This window comes from Phasianus colchicus, chromosome 2 (genome assembly GCF_987193195.1).
Source record: "Phasianus colchicus chromosome 2, bPhaCol1.hap1.1, whole genome shotgun sequence".
In the NCBI taxonomy this organism is placed as follows: Eukaryota; Metazoa; Chordata; class Aves; order Galliformes; family Phasianidae; genus Phasianus; species Phasianus colchicus.
The window spans coordinates 58,026,822-58,050,348 of record NC_143437.1 but is presented as its reverse complement, the minus strand read 5'-3'; the positions used below and the strand labels follow the sequence as shown (position 1 = coordinate 58,050,348).

General features: G+C 34.4%; 1 protein-coding gene across 2 annotated transcripts in view; it reads left to right on the top strand.

Annotated features, from left to right (window-relative positions):
• The window catches only part of LAMA2 (laminin subunit alpha 2), a 335,772-nt gene that overhangs the window by 156,277 nt on the left and 155,968 nt on the right, over positions 1-23,527 (top strand). For both annotated transcript variants that reach the window (XM_090135808.1, XM_090135806.1), the window contains exons 13-14: positions 21,034-21,135; positions 21,657-21,871. In XM_090135808.1, coding sequence (XP_089991934.1) covers positions 21,034-21,135; positions 21,657-21,871 — 317 coding nt within the window. The remainder of the gene's footprint in view (positions 1-21,033; positions 21,136-21,656; positions 21,872-23,527) is intronic.

Here is a 23,527-nt window from a genome sequence, read left to right as displayed (position 1 = left end):
TTACTACCAAGTAGATCAAGCTGCCCAGGGCCCCATCCAATGTGGCCTTGAATGCCTCCAGGGATGAGGCACCCACATCTTCTCCAGGGCTTCACCACCCTCTGAGTAAAATATTCCTCCTAACATCTAATCTAAATCCTTCCTCTTTTAGTTTGAAGCCATTCTCCCTTGTTCTATCACTACCAAAATGTGTAAAAAAGTCTGTCTGCCTTCTGTTTATAATCTCCCTTTAAGTACTGGGATGCTCCAATGACGTCTTACAGGAGCCTTCTCTTCTCCGAGCTAAACAAGCCCAGCTCTCAACCATTCTTCTTAGGAAAGGTGCTCCAGACCTTTGGTCATTTTCACAGACTCGTCTGGACCCTCTCCAACAACTCTACATCTTTCTTGCACTGGGAACCCCCAGAACTGGATGCTGTACCCAGATGGGGCCTCACAAGGGCAGACTAGAGGGGAATAATCACCTCCCTCTCTCTGCTGGCCACCCCTCTTCTGATGAAGCCTATGTTACTGTTGGCCTTCTGGGTTGCAAGCATACACTGTTGGCATGTGTCCAGCTTCTTATTTGCTAGGACTTCCAGATCTTTCTCTGCAGGGCTGTTTGCAAGGAGTTCTCCCAGTCTGTACTCATGTTTAGGATTGCCCCAGCCGAAGTGCAAGACTATACCTGGTCTTTATTGAACGTCATCAGGTTCTCATGGGTGTACTTTTCCAGCCTGTCCAGGTCCATTTGGATGGCATCCCTTCCTTCTGTTTTGTCAATTGCTTGTTGTCAACATTAAGCTTGCTGAGAGTACACTCAATCCCATTATCCAGGTAAAGATGTTGAAGAGTAAATGCAAAGGAAAATATTCTTAAGAAGCATGTAAGGGTATGGTGGCACTTGATTTCTTACTCTCCTAATCTCATTTTCTGTCCTGGTTACCTCTGAACCGATGGTGTCTTTGTATTTAAAAGGCTTCAGTTATCCTAGCTGTACATTCAAGTCTTTATCATGTGAACATCCAGCAAGAAACGTGGGACTCATCTGGGGTAAAATCTGAGTCTGTAACAGCCTACTCTGTGTTACTCTCTACCAATGTTATATGATTTTGAAAATGTTTTCTCTTGCCTCAGCGTAGCAGAGCTATTAACTATTTTAAATATTCTTTTTTTTTTTTTTTTTTTTTTTTTTTTAGTGACAAAACAGTGTCTTTTTTTAGGTTATAATGCTGCTTTACTCTAACCATCTACACTGGCACATTGGATAAGTCGCCAAGAGGCAAAATCATCTGTAAAGAAATGTAATTATTTTCCTTGAATTCAAAGCACAAATTACTATATTTGTTTCTCATCTTCTTGTTTAAGCTGCAGCTTTGCTCTCTGCTACATCATATGCTGATCAGAAAGAAAGAAAATATTTTGAGATTACAACATTGGAAAAACCTTTTAAATGTCTCTTTTTTGGGGGGAAGACGAGTTATTTCTGCCTTCACATTACAATCTTCTGCTAAATAGTTAAAACATTTACGTTAGCAATGATTAGAATCTATATGTCCTAGGACTTAATGTATTTTATAATTTTGCTGTCATAAAGACTTCAAGAAATTTTCAATTTCTCTGAGTCAGATTAGTATCAAAGTAAGCAAAGAAACAAAGTACTGTTATTGCTTCTCTAGTTTATCTAGTTAATGTATCACATACTAACTTTTTGTGTTGGATTATATAAAAAGCAATGGGCCTTGGAAACAGATCTGAGTTAGCTAAAAAAAGACTGAAGAAGGGGAAGTAATAAATCAAATCAAGTAGGATCACAGGAGGATACAGAAAAGAATAATTAACATAACTACTTTCTGGGGCACAGTCTGGCTTTTTATGAGTGGGTTCATGCAACAGAAATAGTGGTAAAAAAAAGAATAATAATAAAACTTTTCTTACTTCTATTGCAGAAATGTGATGAATATTGCATTATCTAAAACCATCTCTTTTCTGACTGAGAACTTCAGTTTTGTAGGATGGTTAATTGCAAAATAAATAACTAAATAAATAAATTGTGAATACATCATTTTATTTGTCAGGTCCTCATGTGCAGCAATGTTCTCAGTATTTCTTTATAGATGCACCATTTCATGACATTTTGCACACTGTCAGCATTGGTTATGAGGAAGAGAAGAGATACATTGTTCCCTGATTTCTTTTTTTAGGCCTTAAATATCTTCTTGGGACATGAAAGAGTGAAGCAGCATGTGTACTCAAAACAGAGCTGAGATTTTTGTTCTTAAGTGTGTACTAAATCTTAAACTATTCTGCTTTGGTATTGTCTTCTGCATTCTTGTAGGCACCAGAGATTACAGCTAGCCAGTCTTCAGTTGGTGAACATAATTCCACTGCTGTTTCTTGTATAGTGGGATCCAGACTAAAACATATAGATGTCTTAACATTTATTCCTTATTGAAATATAGTTTTACATGTGCATACATATGTTAGGTGACTTATTAAGCCTTTTAGATGTAAATACACTGCAAAACTGAAAACAAATCCCTCCATAGTAGATGTTACTGCTAGAGCACTATAATCAATTATAAAGACCTTATAGATATGCTCAAAGGGACCTGTGGAGTTCTGGTACGTTTTCTATGATTTTGGGAGGCAAGGAAGTGAATAGCTTACTGTGCAAAAATACAAGACAGAGGAACCTTAGCAAGTTATTCACTTCAGAGTTCCTCCTCCTTTCCAAAAATGAGCAGTGTTAGTATGGAAACAATCTGACCCAAGAGATGCTTGTGCTGTAGGGACTGAGGATTAAGTACAGCTCCATGAGTCAATTCACTTAATAACTTCTCATGTCTGAAGTTACATTATCCACTTTTCTATCTTTTATAGAATCCAGCTAAGCTAGATCAATATCCCGAGTAAATGTGGCTTTCTATTTTGGGATGACATTTTTCTACTTGGCAGGATATTATCTTCATACAACATGTGTACAATATGGTACTAATTTATGTTAGTCTGGGAAAAGTTGTCTTAAATTTTGCATGGTGTTTTAAGACTTCTAAATATTACTTTAGATATTTTTAAATGTTCTTAAAACATCAAACACCTCCTTGTTTTACTGTAAAATGATACTGAATAGAGGAAGTAGGTAGGGAAAAAGCAGGGTCTAGGGTAGTTTCTGTATTGAATTAAAGGACTAGTGTTATTTACATCACGAGCTTCTCATTCCAGCAGGCTGATACTGGCATAATAAAACACTGATTTTTGCCAAAGCTGTGCACGTAGACTACTGTATTCAGCCATAGGATGGCCTTTGAGTGGAATGGATTTTGAATACAGATTGCTAATGAGAAAAACTATTTGCAAATTAGTCCTTGAGATATTTTGTCAAAAATACTATTCATGTGGGTGCTTTAAGAACACACCTGAATTAACAAACCAAGCATTGCCTGGGACCTGTTCTCTGGAGTTGAGGGCATTGATATGAGCATACTATTGATACCCTTTGCTGTTGTGTTATTAGCAACTATTTAAAGAATACACTGTGTAGTAGTATAATTAATAAAAATATTATTTTACACTGCTTTTTTTCTTCCATCTTCCAGAAGAGAATTGTCCCATCCAAACTATAATTTGAGAATGTATCCTAACCCATACTGCCTCACAAATTATTTCCAGGAGAATTTAGGAGAATGTCAGTAGCTGTTTTAATGATTTTTAAGTATAGCAATTGAGCTTCACTGTTCAGACCCACGCTCTGGCATTTTGTGAATGTTGCTGAAGAGTATCAAGCCACTTACACCTCATCATTATGTTCTCTAGCATTTCCACCACTGAGAATTCTCATTAGTATGTGAATATTTCAGACTAACAAAATACTTGCATCCTGTTCGAGTTAAGCTACCTACTGTAGCCAAATAATTGTGCCTGGAAAGTATGCTACTTAAGAAGTGTAACCTTATTTTTATTTTCATTTTGGGTTACTCTCAACACACTGTTTTCTCATTCAGAAAAATATTCTCTATTGACCTATTCTATCTAGATATTCTATCTAGAAGACCAGGTTTTTTTACCTGGTGATATTTAGAGACTACTTTTGGTACTATTTCTCTAAATACAGGCCTCTATGCTCATATTTTGAAATTCTCCAGAATTAAGCAGAATTGCAGTTGTGATTAGAAAAACTCTGAATTGCATTAATTGTTTGGGAAGATGACTATCACCAGTGAAAACACTTTTAAGCAGTTTAAACAACTCAGATTTGCTTGCTCATTGTGGAGATTATCAAATGAACTTCCTAAATGTGGAAACTTTGTCAAAGAATTAGTTCAGTTCTGGTGTGTTCAGTTCACAAGGCAGTCTTATTGGCTCTTCATCAAGGGGAGAGACAAGTTTCCCAAAGGGAATGAAAGTTTCCCAAAGGGGAATGCATAGCTAAAACTCACTCATGCTTGAGTGTTGGTATACTATCTCCTCCTCCACTGATAGTAGAGGGTTAACAATATTGTCAGATCTCTAAAAGTAAATTAGGCACCTAATATCAGCTGGGGTTATGTCACCTTCAATTCCCACTTTGACTTTAAAGTATTTTGCTTTCACTAATATTCTAAAATGCTGACAGAACGCAGATAAAAGTGACCAAAACCCCCTTCTATTCATGAGAAGTGCCTTTGTTTCTCATTTCTTCTGCTATCACCAATGTGATGTAAATGTTCCAAACTAATTTTAAGTGATCTGTGTTAGGTGTTAATAACTGAAATGCTGAAGATGCTTCCAGCCTTCAAGTTAACCCAGGTATCTCTATATACAGTAATCCATTATTTTTTGTACAGTTTTGCACCAACTTGATGCCTTGTATCGCTGAAAAATTAAGAATCATAGAACGGTTTGATTTGGAAGGGATCTTTAAGATAATCTAGTTCCAACCCCCCTGCTATAGGCAGGAATACTCCTCACTAGACCAGTTTGCTCAAAGCCCCATCCAGCCTGGCCTTGAATGCTTCCAGGAAAGGGGCATCCACAACCTCTTTGGGTAACCTGTTCCAGGGTTTTACCATGCTCACAGTAAATAATTTCTTCCTAATATCCTGATCTAAACCTACCTTCATCCAGTTTAATGCCATTGTCCCTCATCTGTCGCTACATACTCTTGTAAGAAATCTCTCTCCAGCTTTCCTGTATGCTTCCTTCAGGTACAGACAGGCCACTAAAAATCACCTGCAATCTTTCTATATGCTGAAGCCCCAGCTCTCTCAGCCTATCCTTGTAGGAGGTACTCCATGCCTCTGATCATCTTTGTGTCCCTTCCCTGGACCCTCTCCAACAGCTTGATGTCCTTGTGTTGGAGGCCCTGGAACTGGATGTAGTATTCCAGATGGGGTCTCATGAGAGCAGAATAGAGGGACAGAATCACCTCTCTCAACCTGTTGGTCACACTTTCATGTTGCAGTCAAGGATACGGTTGGCCTTCTGGGCTGCAAACACATATTGCTGGCTCATGTTGAGTCTTTCATCAGCTGACTCCCCCAAATCCTTCTCCTCAGGGCTGTCATCCTGTACCTAGATAGATTCCAAGTGAAACTTAGTTACTTAACTTCGTTAAGAATTAATATAAATTAAATATGCTGAAACCTGCATAAATATTTGTGCCACCCAAAGGAGTATAAGAATAGAAGCAGTTCATGTCACAAACTCTATAATGTCCTGAGGACTTGCCCTTGTTGAGCAGAGATTTCTGTTTTCCTAGAGATCTGCAAATGTTACTGCACTGTGGAGGCATCTGTAGTACTTACTGAAGTAAATAGCCAAATTATACAAATATACAGCATTCAGTTGTATACCCACTTAATATGGAAATTTAGCTTCTTGCATTGGCTTCAGTGAGATTTGAGATCTCTGGAAGATCACTTATTGGTGGCTGGAATGATGAATAAATAATTATTGGATCTGATTTTTTTATTATGAACTAAATGCAGGATTTTAAAAACCATAGGCAGCAATTTTATCATTTTGTTGATCAGAATATTTCAAAATGGAACATTTACACAGAGCGAATGTCAGACTCTGATACTTCTTTCTGAGCACCATTGTTTGTGCAAATTGCTGTGCATGTGATGTTACATTTTACTATAGAAATGAAGTATTTTGGGGAAAAAAAAAATCTAAGTTAAAATTTTCATTATCATATTGAGAATGCATGGGAATTTTATACGTAAGACTGTGAAATCTCCCCAGATAAACTTAGAGAGAGAGATTATTTCCTGCAAATGTATTTGTTAGTGGTATAACAAATAAATGCTTAAAGTTTTATGTGCAAAGTTTTTTATAAGAATGTGACAATGTCAAAGATAAAAAATGCACAAGTGTTCTCACAAGCTGTTCTGCATGTCACAGATGCTGTATATTTTTTTTAAGTTTGTTTCCCAAGTACAGCATACTTAAATTTTATAGGCTTAATAATTCTAATAATCTGATGTCCTGCAGATGTTTTATTTTTGTAGATTTAATGCATAGCATACTACTCCCCACTGTTTCCCATTCCATTCTTTCTTCTACCTAACAATAAATCATTTAAATGTTTTGAACTTTATCTACACTCAGACTTAACTCATGAAATATATTGACTACAAAATTCTTAACATACTTAACAGACTTGATGCAGTGCAATACAGTTAGAGGAAAGATCTACTTTTCCATGTTTTAAGTAATAGTAGCTCTTAGAATCATAGAATCATAGAGTGGCCAAGGTTAGAAAAGACCTCTGAGATCATCCATTCCATCTGTAGCACATCTACATATTTCCTGAATGCCTCTACAGTCGGTGACTCCACCACCTCCCTGGACAAGCTGTTCCAGTGCTGACCACTCTTTTGGAGAAGTTGTTTTTCCTAACATCCAACCTGAATTTACCCTAGTGTATCTTCGCCATTCCCTCTAGACCTATTGCTAGTTACCTGAGAGAAGAGGCCTAGCCCCACCTCACCACAATCTCCCTTCAGGTAGTTACAGAGAGGCATAAGATCTCCCTGAGCATCCTTTTCTCCAGACTGAACAAGCCCAGCTCCCTCAGCTGCTCCTCATAAGGTCTGTACTCCAGACTCCTCACTAGCTTTGTTGCCTCTTGCTAACTTGCCCTGGGTACTAACTCTTCAGAGTTAGCTAGCATAATTTCCAGCTCTTCAGATATCAAGAGATATCAGAGATATCAAGTTGGCACTTCATGTTACAAAAAAATACTGATCTTCTGTTTGCAGAAATGTTCAGAAATCAAGTTGATAGAACTACATTAGATTCTCTCTGCAGGAAATCTGCAATATTTGGTTCTGCAATGTCTATGAAAAAATAAGCTGTAGTTAGGGAAAGGAATGGTCTGTCTAGCCTGGTAAGTGGTCTCCAGCAGTGACCAATATTGGATATGTATGGAATCATATTAGCAAGCAAGCACTCATCAGTGCAGTCCAATATACAGCAATTTGCAGAAAATTCCTAAGCTAGAGACTAGTTTTGTTATAATCTTGGGTAGGAGAATGAAGTGCATTTTGTTGTGTATATGTATGTTTTGTTCATAACTGATTTACTTTCATTCTTAAACTGTAATTGGTAGTTAATGTTAGAGGTCGTGAAATAATAATGGATGGTTCAGAAAAAACAGATGGGATGAGACAAGAAAAGGGAAGAAAATGGATTCATACATCAGTAAAAGGGATGATGCCTATGGAGTACTGAAAGGCATGTTGAAACTAATCTCTGTCTGTTCTAACTTTTTAATAACAGTGAATCTATGAAATTTTGTTATCAGCACTGGGGAGGGGAATTTGTCCTTTGACCAAGTAAAATGTGTATGATCTGGAACACATTGCTGATTCAAATCAAGGACTTCCAATCTGTAGATGGATGTTGTGACGAATTAACTCCCGGACTATATAATTAAGTTCCTATATTAGTATTATTTAAATATACATTAACATTCGAGAAAGAGTTTATGGTGTATTCCTACTGTGACTAGAAACTTGTATAACTTTGTGTAGGTCACAGTCTTCATCTAACATATTTTAAACAGTATTAAGTTAAGCTCAACATTTTAAATCATTTTTCTCCCAATGCTATAGTGAAGTAATACCTCTTTTATCCTCATTTTATCTTCCAGCTATAAAGTTAATTGTTACTTCAGTCTACACCATTTGCATTAAATCTAAGGCAGCATGAAACCCTGCTAAATATTAAAGACTTTGAGATTGAGGCAGAGAATTTACATTGTTAGTCAAGACTTGTTTTATTAGGATCTAGCAGCTGGGCTTACATTAGAAGTGAGCAGAAAACACACATTGCCAACAAAAATAAGGAAGAAAAAACACATTCAACTAAATGAAATTTATGTTGGAATATAAATCATATTAATCACACTCAGAAGACCTTGTATTTATATATTATATATGAACCATACACAAGGATATTGACTCATTGTGAAATTTATGGCTAATGGTTACATCAAAAATTCAAAAGATATTGAAGGGAAGTCAAGGTTGATATCCTGTCTCAAATGGAAAGTGAAGATTGTTTTTCCAACCTATCTGTTGAAATTCAGGATAAAAACTTTAAGAAACATTATTGAATTAAAGTATATAGTAGTGAATAATAAGAATTCCTAAATTCTATTAAATTCAAGATTGAGGCACTGCTATCTAGCTTTAACGATCTCAGAGCATGTAGTGAAGTTCTATTCTGATACTTCACTGTTTTAGCTTGCAAAATTGCAGTTATTCTTTGATTCTTTGTTGCTTGTAACACTGAAAGTGATAATGATTTCATCATTCTTCTGGTCTTCAGCGCACATAAGATACTGTCATTCTGCATTCTCCATTCTCCAAGGATCTAAGTGAGAAAACATTAATCAGTCAGTTGCTAGAAACTGAAGTTATCTTGAGTGAAATAGATAACTTAAAGTGATTGCTCTGCTTTTTGTAATACTTAATTATTTAAATATTACAGCTAGTATATGTTAAACATATTTGTCCTGACATTACAGTAGGCAACACTCTCATCTTTACAGAATTAATATATATGAATTCTTACTGGCATCAAGAGGGATATATTGTCAGATATTTTGAGGCACTTACTTCGTAGAGAGCATCTCAAACACAAATATACTCCATGTATTCATAAAAACACACACATATTTCCCCTCGCGCACATACTTATTCTTCTCTTCTCTCAGATGAGATTGTTATTGTGTCAAATGTATTCTACACCTGTTTTTTATTTTCCTACCAAAAAAACCTGTTTCAGTTCCAACACTATAAAGGATCTTCGATCTTTATTAGTGGGTATTGATGTATCCATCAATTTTCAACTGGAGATAGCCCAAAGCAGAGTAAGACTTAAAGAAAACAGGAAGAACTGAGCCTATTTAATGGAAAATATACATAAATAAGATTTATATGAACTGAAGCAAAAGTGTTAAGTAGCTAACAGGCAGCTGCTATATGGAGGAAAGAAACTTGTTTTTGTCATGTACATGATGAATAGGACAAAAAAGAATGAGCTGAAATGTCAGCAACAAGGGAGAGGTGACACATTAGGAAAACTTTTGGCCATAATTCAAATACATGGAGGAAGTTACTGAAGCTTCATCACAGATATGTTTGAGAATGTTTACAGAGGTACATATTTGTCTACATATTAATACATTTCATAGGAATCTACTGAGCTTTCAGTTTTACACCTCATATTTTCCTGATGCTGGCATATTTGACAGTTCCAAATGTATAATCTCATACTCTTACTGAAAAAGGAATTTTTGGTCAAGATCTGCTGCACCAAATCAGCACCACTTTTGGTATCAAGTTTACACAAGAAATGTACTTCAGGATCTTTACGACTTTCAGAATTCTGTTAGGAGACAAATGTAAAATACCATTTATATCAAGCTAAGAATTTGCCATTAGTTCAACTAGTGTTTAATGAAGGTTTAAATTATCTAATTAATATATAAAAGCATTATTAATAGTACAGTTAGATTTTTTGTAAGAGAAAGCTTGCTTTCTGTTATCTACTTGAGGACTTATGCTGAAATATTCTGTTCCTGATGGACTATACCCCATTCAGAGGACTTATGCTGGAGCAGTTCTAGAAGAACTGCAGCCTTGGGAAGGAGTTCATGAAGGACTGAATCCCAGGGGAGGTATCGCATTCTGAAGCAAGGGAAAAGTATGAGGAAGGATGAAGCTTTAGGAACTGATTTCAAGAACCATTTCCATTGTGCCTCCTCAGGGGAGGAGGTAAGAGTCATGACAATAAATGTAAGTAACTTTCCCCAAGTTGGATTTGTTTTGCCTGTGAGCAATATCTCTGTCCTTATCTTGACCCAAAACTTTTTCATCTTATTTTATCCCTGTTCTGCTAAAAAGGAGCAGTAAGAAGACAGCTGGATGGACAGCTGGCAGGCAGGTAATGTTAATACATCAAAGTCTTCCAAACTCAGACAATGCCTTCAGTCCTAATATTCATGTTGGTAGCATTTACAGCACCAGCCTTTCAAGACTGAGAATCATATCTATCCATCATTGTTAACACTTCAGCTGATCACTTTTAGCTAAGCTCCTCTACCTGAACATCATTAAATATCCAAAGGTGTGTTCTTGCTTTTAGGTAGGATTAAGAACTACAGTCCACCACCAAATTTCTGTTTTTCAGTTAGTTATCTGTTGCAACAGCAGTATCTCCCTCCTTATGTTAGTTGTTCTTTCAGGATCTATGTGTACATTTTCTTTCATTTAAATCTCACAGTGGTCTTTTCTGTATCCTAATTATATTTTGGTCCAAGATCTTGAGTCAGGGCAGTCTGTGAAAAATGACAGATCTATCCTTCCTTCTCTCATATTCACAATGAATGAAATTAGAAGTATCTATTTTCAAGAAGGCAGTGGCCAAGAAGGAAGCTGCCTGTCATGAAAAGTGTGAAGTATCCATATTTATAATAACAGCAGCTAGGTAAATACATTTAGTGCAATTTTAATGTAACTCAAGAGATTTCTTTTTGAACAGTCTATAAAACTGAAAGAGGAAAAAATGTGTTAGCATTCATAGAGAAAGTGAATTTTAGAGGTCTGTTATAGCTAATAAGGTCTAGTATATCCTCTGGAAAGATACAAAAGTTAGTGTTGAATTAAGATGATTAATGCGAATATGCAGAAGATAAATTTTCAGTAGAAAAAAAAATCACACCATTTTATTTTCATTGCTGTATGTGAATTCTTACTCTATATTCATCCTAGACATACACTATGATAATGTCAGATTTTTTTTGCAACACTAGACTGTGCATTTATTCTCATTTAAGATATGAGGATTATATTACTTTTTAGATGCCTCTGATATTTTCAGAAGATTAAAATAGAGTACATATAGGGCAATGTTATCACATAGTTTTCATGCTCAATTTGTTGTGCAATGTATTCTGTAGCCAAAGGAAAAGAAATATCTGACTTTTGTAAAGTGTATTTATGATGAGAATAGGAGGCTTTCTTTGAAATATGTGACAGTTGCTTAAATCCACATTACACCTTTTGCAAGAATATTTACAAAATACCACATGATGAAGTGCAGAAAGACAACAGAACAGAGAACATTTAATCTCAGCAGAACTTTTACCTACTTGCGTAAAACAAAATTCTTGCTTTAGTAATCACATTCACACTCTCTATTTTAATATACCTCATGGTCTATGACTTCCATGGAGCTTATGTCAACGAAAGACTGATGTTGATACTTTCCGCAACTTAACCAGGGACTTTTTCTATTAGAAGACAAAGTACATAATTTGTTAGAAAAGATATTCCTTCTAGTCTGGAAATTGAAGATAATGAATCTATAGGAACAGCTGACAATAAGCGCCAACCTGAATTGTCTTCCTGTAAAACAACATAATTTTTCTGATCAAGTAATTTAAGGAAGAGAGACATTTATTATATTTTTCCTTTTTTAAGGAAAGAAAACCTTAACTAATATAATGTTAAAAATAGCACACATGAATGTGAAAATCACAAAGATCATAGAGCTAGATTATCCTCATTGTGACAAATGGATTTTCTTTTATTTTTTGGCCAATTCCCATTAAGGCAATTTGAATTGATGGAATAACTTATTTTCAGGAGGAAAATGTCATTTTTCCTTTCTCACTTAGAAACCAGCTCACTTGTCTACTGCCTTTCTTTTTTCTCTCTCATCTCAATGGTTTGATTGCTAACCCTCCCGCCAGCCTTCTAAGAATAAATATCTTTTCTTTATAGAATATGTCATGTAAGAAATACAAATAATCCAAACTTTATGGGAAAAAAAAAAAAAAAAAAACCACCAGAAACCTGCAAGTATTTTCAGAGAACCTTAGGATAATTTGGGGAAACAAACTTGTTTTTTTTTCTTGGATTTAAATAAAAGCAGCACAATTTTGTAGTTTTCAAAGATTAATGTTTATCAACTTTGTGAGCATATATGCAATGTTAGTATATGTGAACACATTGCCTCAAGAAAGAATAATATGCTGATTACCATATTTGGTGATAGCAAGTGCATAGTTTTTTTCTGGATAAAATAAATAACAAATGACAGATTTTAACAACACTGAATTTTTTCAGTTCTGTTTTAAAGCATGTTTAGTAATTAAGTGCTTTCTGTACTGTTCAGAAAAATATTTGCTCCTGGAGTAAAACAGTATTAAAATTCATAACTTTTGTGTGATACTTACATATATTTAGTTACTATTAACTAGCATGAATCATGCATTTCTACTAACATCAAATGCAAGTTTTCCTCTAAAAGAAAACAGAGATATTTTTCAAAATTATGTTAGTTTGTCATGAATAAGCTCAGCAGAAAAAAGGCTGCAAAACTAACAAGCCAGTAAAGTGGTAATGAATTTAATCAAGAGAAAGCATTGGCTCCATAGTCAAAGTAATTCAATACATTCTGACTGAAAATAGAGCATTTTCAGGAAAAATCACAGGAGTTCTGATTCACTGCTTTGTTTTCCATGCTTTGAAAAATCAAATCAAAATACAAGGAGGTTTTCTTCTTCTTTTATGATTAGTGTGAGTTACAGAGCATAAAGACATGTTTATACAGATCTATATCATTGTTTAATACTCAACTGTTTATTTTTACTGCTTTTATTTTGATATGTGATCTGCAGAGGTCTCCATGATATTCAGTGAAATACCAAATAAGAGTGTATTATTGTTGTGTTATTATATCAAAAGATAAGCCACCTCTGAGAGAGGAGAGAATTGGCTTTGCATATCCCTGCATTTTGTTAGAAATAAAAGAATTCAAAATATTGATATATTTACACACCACTTCATTCAAAATCTCTCACTTTCAAAGTTAAAAACACTGACAGATATTAAAAATAGTATATCCTTTCTGCTGGAATAATTTTGCAAAACTGATACTGCAGTTGCACAACACTTTTGTACTTGAAATATTATGATATGTTTCAATTTCTTATTATATCCATAAGTGCTAGTTATGTCATACATTGCTTTGAATTATTTGTGCAGCCATCATTGTGGTACAGTATTGCTCATTGTAATATTGCAAAACAGTTAAGTAGAAGGAGGTAGGAAAATCCCTTTTGGTTAGAAAACTGGCAAAAAAATAAGGCATTTTTCATAATCTATTGAAATAACGTTCCTAAGCTATATTCCTTAATGTTTTACAAACACAGAAACAAAAGACTCCAAGGACACTTAGAGCCTTTGTATAACGAAGAGATAGAATTTAAATATTTCTTGCTGCTTGTTGCATTGCTTGAGTTTTTCAGTAGCAAGTCAACATTTTAGGAAATATTCATGGATTTTGATTTTAAGATCATCGTGTTTTTGCATGTATTCAACCATACTGGATACAAATACTGATTACACATTAATGCAGTAAAAGACTGAGGAAAGTATTTTTACTAATGTTAGCTTTTAATTTGGTTTTGAACACTTGCTCTGATGTTATACTCCTGCATTTTTTTGTTTGTTTGTTTTTAGTGATCATTGCATGCTGGGATTTTGTTGCCATAGAAATATGAGCTTTCTTTAGTTTTGCAAAAGTATGCAAATTCTGGTACTTGGTTAAATATTCTTGGAAGGGGTACAGCCAGAGATAGGAGGGTAAGGGTTGGTCCCTACGTCTTAATGGAATTGAATATTGATGTAAATGTTCTCATTAATATTTTATTTTGGTATTACAAGAAGGAATTTATTGATTTGTCTACTGTAATTATGGTGTGTACCTTTGGAAGACTATGAAACTGGAAGGTGAAAATTTAATCAGTAAAATTAATAATTACTTTTAGTTATGAGACTGACAACTACAAGACCAGCAGTAAACAGTCTTAATTTAGAAACATTTGATGGGGATATGTTATTCAGAAATATGTCTCTATCACTGATTGTCTGGAACATCTACACAGTGAAAGAATAAGGACGATTTTTGTCCAGACCCATACCTTTAAACCATTCTTTCCCTGCTAAATTAATGCTTATTAAGAATAGAATAGCTGTTGTAAAACTCAAGCCATCAACTGGTGAGTTTAAATTAGCTTTTTTTTTTTTTTCAGTTTAAATGTTTTCAGATAGAAGAAAAATTCTGCAATTTTAATGAAGTACCTGGTACATTTTAAAAAACATATCCCTTAATGATAATAGTCAGGGGGAGACACTCATCCACACTGCAAGACTTCCAAAGTCTGAGTCTTGTTACCACAATAGTAGGCATGGGTAATAAGTGTGCATGAAATATCTATATCACTACCAGAAGGATATGTGCTGTCCTTTATATTTTTGAACCCTCGATCAAGTTACAGCAGCTTGGGGAATAGTGATTGGGAAGGCACAATCACCAAGCAATATTTAGTCATATGGAAAGCAAAGGAGGAATAAGAAAATAAGTAACTTTTCTAAGGTTATATAATATAGCTACTATGGTTAAGTAGCTGTTAAAAAAAAAGATGACGTTACACATTTTTGAAGGCTTGTCATTAGCAAAGTTGACTTTAGACCTCGGGAATGATTGACCAGGCTGTTCTGTTTCCCCTCATTAGGGACAGGAAATGACAAGTGTTCAAGAAATCTTTAAATGTTGTACTAAGGAACATGGATAGGAAGATGGTTGGACTGGATGATCTTGAAGGTTTTTTCCAAATTTGGTAATTCCATGAGTAGGGATTTGAGAATTCATAGGGTAAATGTCTACATTCATAAGCACATTTCAGGAAACAGCATATAACCTGGATGTACAAGTCTTTAAATCACAGTTTCATTATTTTTTTCAGTACTAATTTCAGAAGGAGTAAGTTTTCTACATAAGTAAAAGTGGCAGCACGGGGCTTATAGGAGAACTGCTGTCCTTCTGTTCCTGTCTTCTTTAAGAACTGAGATTCTATTAATTTTTCCTTTCAGGACAATGGTATCACTAAATGTTTTTATATTTTGCACTAAACACAGTGAATTGTTGAATACTGTATAGCTGTCTATTTTTCCTTTGCTTTCAAACAATGTAGTCTAGTTCATCTAAGGAGGAAGAGACCCAGAGATAGTACATGGTAATACTAATACAGTATCTTGGTAAAAGTGAGACTGGTCTAAGTTTATAGGTATAATTTAGAAATCCACAAAGAAGAGGCTTCCTTTTTAATTAGTTAATCTTTTCCATTGAAATTATTATTATTATTATAGCAGATACATAGAACTGAAGAATTGTGTGTGATTTTAGTTGATCTGTGTTGCATGTCACAAACCACTTAAAGCAGGAAGGACCTAGAATTATCATGAGATTGTAACAGTCATGATGACAAGAGTCATTCACAACAAAAATTGTGCAATGCTCATTCTAGATGAGGAAGCAAGAGGCAGCAAGACAAAACTCAAAAAGCTTTTGATTTTCTGATTATTCTCGATTTATTAGAATTTTTGCAAAAAAAAAAAAGGGATGACTTATGGAACAGATGTTGGAATATACTACCTTTACCTTTCAGTGTCCTTTCTCTACTTACCTTTCAGTTATTTTTGAATCATGTGTATCATATTTCTCTGATGGGAATCAGGGAATTCTTTCTACTGCTAGTGAACATCAGGAAGCACTTCTTTATTGTGCAGATGATGGAGCACTTTCACAGTTGTGGAATCTCCTTCTTGGAGATGTTCAAAAGCCATTTGCACATGCTCCTAGACATGCTCTGCGTGGCCCTGCTTGGGCAGGGAGATGGACAAGATGGACCCAAAGGTCTCTTGCATTGACCTGTTAATTCTGTGGTTCTATGAGAGTCAAAGGGAACATAACAAAAAAAAAAAAAAAGACGAGGCTGTATCATATTATTTATACAGTTTCAGAAAAGAATGAGTTGGAAATCTTCTTATAATGTTTTTTGTCTTTTTTTTTTTCATTTTTCTTTTTAAGCTAAGCTACAACTGTACTATTATTCAAATGGAACATGATTATTTTGCCCCTTGCTTTATCAGAAATATTACTATAGTGCTTCAAAAGATCCTTATATCCTATAGATTCAAGTTTGTCTAAGAGGGGAGTGTCTATTTAATCTCTAATTGGATTCTGAGTAGAGCTAAACTTGCAGTCTTTACTGAAAGCTATTACTAACTAAATGAATAAAACTTTGATGCTTTCGAGATTGTTATTTCACTGGAATTACTTTCTAGACCCTGCCTTCCTTCACTCTATGACCAACATGAAGACCAGATCAGCAAAACGCAATTAGATACCATAAATTTACAGCAGGCTCTTGTTCCTAAAGAAGATAATAATCCAGATGAGAGCTGGATTAACAGTGGAATATTGCATGAAACATAAGTGAATTAAATTAGCAAAAGCAGGCTTTTGGCCATTACCTGCAGTTTGTGGGCTGGTTAAAAAAAACACGTATGCATTTAGAGCCATCTGTTAAGATGGTAAACTGTGAATTCACCACTTTGTCAAATTATATCATAGTGACACAGATACCAATCAATTTTGGACTAAATTGGCTGAAAAAAAAAAAAAAAGAAAAGAAAAAAAAAGCTAGGAGTTATCTTTCTTTTATTCTAAAGTATTTCCTACATGTAGTCAGACCTGGTGTTCTGGTAGCAAATATCTCTATATTTGCTGAAATCTGTGTCATAAAATAAATGTGTACCTAGAGAGTGAGTGAAGGTGAAAGAGTCCAAATAAACTCTGACATTTTATTGTAGCTCTATATCGTGGAAATCCAAGAAGGGTAGTAGGGAATGTTAAACTCAATGTTATATGATTTTTTTTTACCTCCAAGCACTGCATCTAGGGGTAGATATTGTCACCAAGAATATGATACAGACAAGACACAGAAAGACTAAGCATTCATGTAATTTCTTAGAACAATGACAGATAGCAAAATGACATTCACTGATATATCAGGAATTTTTTTAATCTGTTTTGAGAATGCTCTCTAGGGTAAAAGAATGTCCCCACTCCTAACCTTGATTTACTATCAGCAACTTGCTGTGGGACTCCTTCTTTATTTTGTATTCAGTGGTACATGTATTAGCATTCTCCACATGAAATGTTTTGCCCATTAATGTTTGTAAACTTTTTTCTTTTACTCTCTGCTATTTTTTTCCTGGTAGCATTTGTTCACTTGGCATAGTTCTAATGCCTATATATCAGATATTGTAATAGCAGTCAGGGTTTGCCTTTCCAAAAAAAGCATGTCACTGCTCTATGTATTACAGATGTATAGGTCTAATAAAAATATTAACTTTCTTTGCAATGCTTGTTTCTCTAGTAGGAACTTCCTTAACTATATTTCTGATAGAAAGAGTAACAGTGAGGATGGAAAATAATGTCCAACTTCTTAATATTTGTTGTGTCTTTTATTTCACTCATTTCTAATGTCTGGCTTTGTGTAAGTCTAAATCTAGCTTAATGTATTTTTTCAATTGAAGGCATGATGTTCCCTTGGATTAGACCAGAGAGCAATGCCCCTGTAAGCTATATCTGTTGATACACAAATGAAACTACTTTAGATATAAACAAGGTGCACATATTTGGTTTTAATGACAAACTTATCATGTAATGATTTACTCATCTTTGAAATGTATTTTATTTCTTCACATTATTTTTTAACTATAAATACAAAGTGAATTGGTTTGAAAGTCCTCTATTGGTATTTCACTATGTGTAAAAACGTTTTGTTTTGAATATAACATGTATGGTCTACTATTGCCTCAGTGACATTCTGGAGTGAATCTCTTCCAGTGTCAGTGGCAAGTTCTGAGATCTATTGGAAGATGGAATTTTCAGTTTTCTGCTTCTAGTTTAGAAACTGTATTTAATTCCAGGGAAATAACTATTTGGAGTCAAGTGCAGTTGTATACCTCTGTCTCTTTCTGTTAGGAATTTGTGACAATTGCAATTTCTTTAGTAATAGACTTCCTTAAGCAGTATGTTTTCTAGGGACTAGCATAACATATTAAGAGGAAACAGGTGGTGCAATCTAGTAGTAACAACTTTCTTGAGTTATTCAAACAGAAGGGGGTTGAAGAGGTTGTGTTCTTCTAGGCATCTGATACCATTATTTTACTATGGAAAAAGTCACTTTTTTCCTTCAGCTTTATCATCTGTTGAAATCTGTGTGTAGTTTCCATAAATGTCAGTTGCCTATTTTACACAGGTTCTGTGTACTTCTTCTAAATATGTTAGGTTGTTTTTTTTTCACAGTTAGCTAGCCAGATTATCTTAGTAAATGTTTTGTTATTTGTAATTAATAACTTAGTTGGAGTTGCGCTACTCTGTATTTGAATCTGGCCAATGTGAATTTCTTTTATCAGCACAGTTAAAAGAGGCTGTATATCTTGTCTTACCTTCTTCGATCTGCTATATATCCTCTGGATCTTAGGAAACAAGAATGTTTTGATGGCCAGATTTATAATCTCTGCAACACCAAGCATATATACTGTCATTCTCTGTTCTTACATGCTTTGGCATACCTACTAATTCTTTGCTGTATACTCATAAATATATATATATATATATATACACATATACATATAAATATAAATATACATATACATATACATATAAAAATATGTATATATATCTTCTGACTACTATTATGAAGTAATTTTTGTATTTAACAAAATGATGCTTAGATTTGATATCTACTTTTGAGCAAAGCATCAGTTTTTAAAACATCAGTGTTTGAAGATAAAATGTTTTTCGGAAAGAAGTAAGTGATGTTACAGTCTTTGGTACTGGGGACAAGGTCTGGATGTCTAGCTTATTGAGAACTTGAGGTAGTTAAAAGAAATTTTAGTGTGACAGGCTTTCTTGGAACTAGTATCAGTTTGTCTACACATTTCTAAAAGATTTTTTTGTCTAAAATTTGCAATGATGGCTTTTCTATCTGAATGTATTGTAAAACACAGCCTTTCCTTTCAGTTTTTTTCTTTTTTTTTTTTCCAAATGACCTATCAATTCTCTGTGTTGTATTGTTTGTTTACTAAGCAAAAGGTTCTGAAGTTGAGAAAAACTATATCAGTCTTGGTACCAGTTTATAGGTATTTATAGGTTTTCTGAAACCAGAAAATATTTTTTCACATATTATCACTTTCTTGAATCCTTGTAGTTACTCTGAACTTGAAACAGAAATGATAAAATTCTGTGAAAATTATTCTTTTAAAGTGTTTGTCTAAAGTTCAAAGCTATTCCAAAAACTTTTTGCAGTATTTCAAATAAACTTTCTCTTAGAATTATAAAACAGTGTTTAGCCTTCAACATAGGAAAAAAAATATTTTAAAAGATGTGTCTGAGGAGTAACTTTATGAAAGCAGAGTACAATTGCAGAGTCTGGACATTATGTGGTTAAACATCCAAGTTTTGGATTATGAATTGGAGTTAATTTTCTGCTTCAGATGCAATTCATGTATTTTTCTACCTTAAAGAATATTTTGAAATTAGTTGATTCCCATTTCCTAAATGCTGAGAGTTTTTTTTTTCTTGTTAAATTAGAAACATTATAAAATAACACTGAATTAAGTCAATGACTTTCACTGCTTTCTGTTACTACGTGCAAACCATCTAGAATGATGAAAACAGTATGTCCTTAGGAATAATCACATTTATTCTCTTCATGGAAGACTCATGATCTTGCTCTTTTGTCAGCAGTATGCAATGGAAGGACAGAAGGATCCCTCTGATTTTGAACTAAAGTATGGGGTAGTTGCATTAAAAAAAAAAAAAAAAAAAAAACGTAGCCCTTGCAACCTCTGATTTACTAAAACGCCTCCCAACAATAAACAAAAAGGCACTGCTTTTATACTGAACACTGTCAAGTCTGCAATTGTTTATTTGCAGCCTAAAACTAATTTACATTTTCCATTTTTTCACGACAAAGCTACTGTCAGCACTCTGCTTCTAAGTGTTAGAAGAGCATAGGAAAACTATGATATGACTTGAAATAGTCCGGTTAATGACCTCTTGCTCTGAAAGATCAATTGAACTGATGTGAAAGCCTGGAACATACTTTTAAAGTAAATTCATTTGACTCTAAGAGGAAAAATTCTTACTTTTATGTTACAGTTCATCCTAAAAAAAACATAACTAGATTTATTTCTTCTTTGGCAGTTTGCCCCACAGAACTGAAGTTATTGTATCCTTTAAAGGTGGCTTAGGTTGCTGATGTGGAGGGCCAGACTAAAGGAGAATTATATATCTGAAATGTACTGAAAACCGTATGTCAGTATCAGGTGAAAATTTGCATAGATTTCGGGTCTGTTTCTGATTACTTTGTTAGTCAGTGTGTAAAAGTAATTTGCATTCTTCAGTAGACACAGAAGAAAAGTGTCTTGAGTGTGATTTTGGGATCCTTGAGAAAGAAGGGAATGGTCCATATAGCTGTAATCTGTAGTAATCTGCCTATGGCTTTTTGCACCAAAAGACTATTTCCTGAAAATGCTGTCACTAAAAATGAATTTGCCCTCAAACAGTTAAAACCTTTCAATTAATTAATTAATTAATTGCATCTTTTTTCCATCTTTTTGTCCTTCCTAGGTAACAGCAGTTGGAGGGCTCCTGAAATTCACAGTCTCCTATGATTTCACAAAACAAGAAGAGGCAGCTCAATTGATGATCCAACCTGATGTCATTATAGAGGTAGTGACTGCATTTTCAGCCACCAAAGGAAAAAAATATGAGAAAGAAAGAAAGAAGGAAAGAAAAAAAACTGCCTTCTCCTTCAGATGTTCAATGTGAAGCCTGTTGAGAACCACCACAAAACTGCAGGGTTCATGTAACTTAAGCTTATTTATTGTATCAAAAAATCGTCATGGTTTAAAGAATTAAAACCTCCTGCATCTAAAGGGCTGCCTACCAATATTGCAGTAGTTTATGAAGCTATATTCCATGTGACTGACTGGCTGAGATAATACTTCTATGTTCTTTCAACAGACCTGTTCTGTGCAGCTCATAATTGTCTGAGTTTATTTGCATTGACTTTCTGATTAATCAGGCAAGGCCATTTTGGTTTATGAAAGACTAATATTATTTCTGATGTTCATTATTCTTATAAAAAAAAATATGTATTATTTAATAAAACCTTTACTTCAGTTGATTACAGTAATAGAGCCTTTTTATAATTTATTTCACATATAAAAATCTCTTATGTCTCTCTCTAGGGAGGAGGTGATTTGAGAATCAGCACTCCAAAAGGCAGAATTCACCTGCAGCCTTCTGAAGTGCATACTGAAGAAATTGTGCTGAAACCAGAATCTTTCTCTTTGCATGGCACTGATGTTCCAGTCAGCAGGAGGGAGTTCATGACCATCTTTGCAAACTTAGAGAGGATCCTCATAAGAGCCACATACAGCTATGGGATGAATGCCATCTACAGGTGATTGGGGGAAATGTTTCAGTGTTACAAGCAGTTTCTCAAAATACTTGATTTTTCTCTCTTCAGAGAAAAAAAACAGGCCTTTAAAACAGGCTTTCATTTATTATCTTTAAATCCATAACATTTACTCACATGTTCAGTACCTTTTTTCATTTTGGGTATCAGCTGTGTAAGAAAGTGAAATCACAGAGACTGTTAAGATGTGAATGACAAACAGGTCCATAAATGTGATTATTTTGTAAATACTATAATTCTCATGTGTACAGTAAATCATGGAATGCAGTGATGACATGTCCAAGTAAGAAATTGTATATTGCTTATATATTGCTTTCCCTATTTAGTAATCACAGAAGGCCGCATTAACAGTAGACTAGAGAATAACATTCTAAACCTCTAAGCTGGCCAAGCAGCTAGAGGGGAGTTTTGAGCTTTTTTAATGAGTACCATATGCAGAACTGGTTAATCCCAAAGCCATTCCTTTATGTCAGAATGCTGGCTGGACTGCTTAAAACCATGATTGCATGTGAATTCTTTTGAGCCTTCTGAAAAAATGAAACATCATAAGAAACTGCGTCATTGTTCTATCTCAGTGGCTACAGTGTGGTTGAACCTATAAAGCTCATATTGCATTTATAATTTTGATGAGAGCACAAGCAAAATTCTTGTAAGTGTAACATTCCACGTTGGCTGAAAGACCTGATACTGTGTAATTGCACTCTTGTCTAAATATTAATAATTAAGTGGCATAAATAATACTTTTTAAAAGATATGCAACAAAATTGATTGTGTAGTAGCTTTCTACTTACAAGTCATGAGACCTGAAATGCTCTTTAATGCAGACATCACTTGATTCTGTGGCATGAGGTAAGTTGAAAAGGAGAGATTTGATAGTATTTTATGGATATTTGTTGAAATAATAGATGCAGTTCTTGCTACTGTAAAATGTTTTAAGCAATCCAATGATCATTTAAATGCTTAGGTAACTAAATACATCCTAAATTGAAAGGCAGTTTTTGTTAATAGTGTGTAGCTTTTTTATTTGAACTTTGTCATTATAATTTTTTTTTTGCACAAAGCATTTTTTTTTTTTACGGAAAGAATTCACTTTTCTTCAGGCTCTTTCCATTTCTGTGGCTTAATAGTGTGAGTTATATCTCTATAAATAAGTTTGCAATTCATCGCAGTCTTAAAATTTGAGCCAAACTGATTCCTAATTTGCTCACTTGGTCATCAGCCTGAACTATTGCAATCCAATTTGAAGACCTTGCATGTCCCAGAACTTTCCCACCCTGGTGTTCAAGGACAGTCAAACCACCAGGGCATAGCTCATCCCTTACACAGTAGGAGTAGATAATGAAAAGCTGTTAATGAACAGTTTATAGAACAGTTTACAGATGAGTCTAATGGGAGTAATGGAAGTTCAAAGAGACAGTTTCTCCATTCCATTCTCATTCCAAAAAAAAAAAAAAAAAAGAGCATTTGTCAGAATTTTCTAAATTAAGATTAAATGAACAATTCTGAGGCAAATGATAGGGGCTCTTATGTTGTTTTGAATGAAAAATCTGCACTCTTAACTCTGGACAAGAAGTTTTACTAAGTGTTCCAGGAAATTCAAACTTCATCTGTCAGGGGTTTACATACATATGTATACTGACA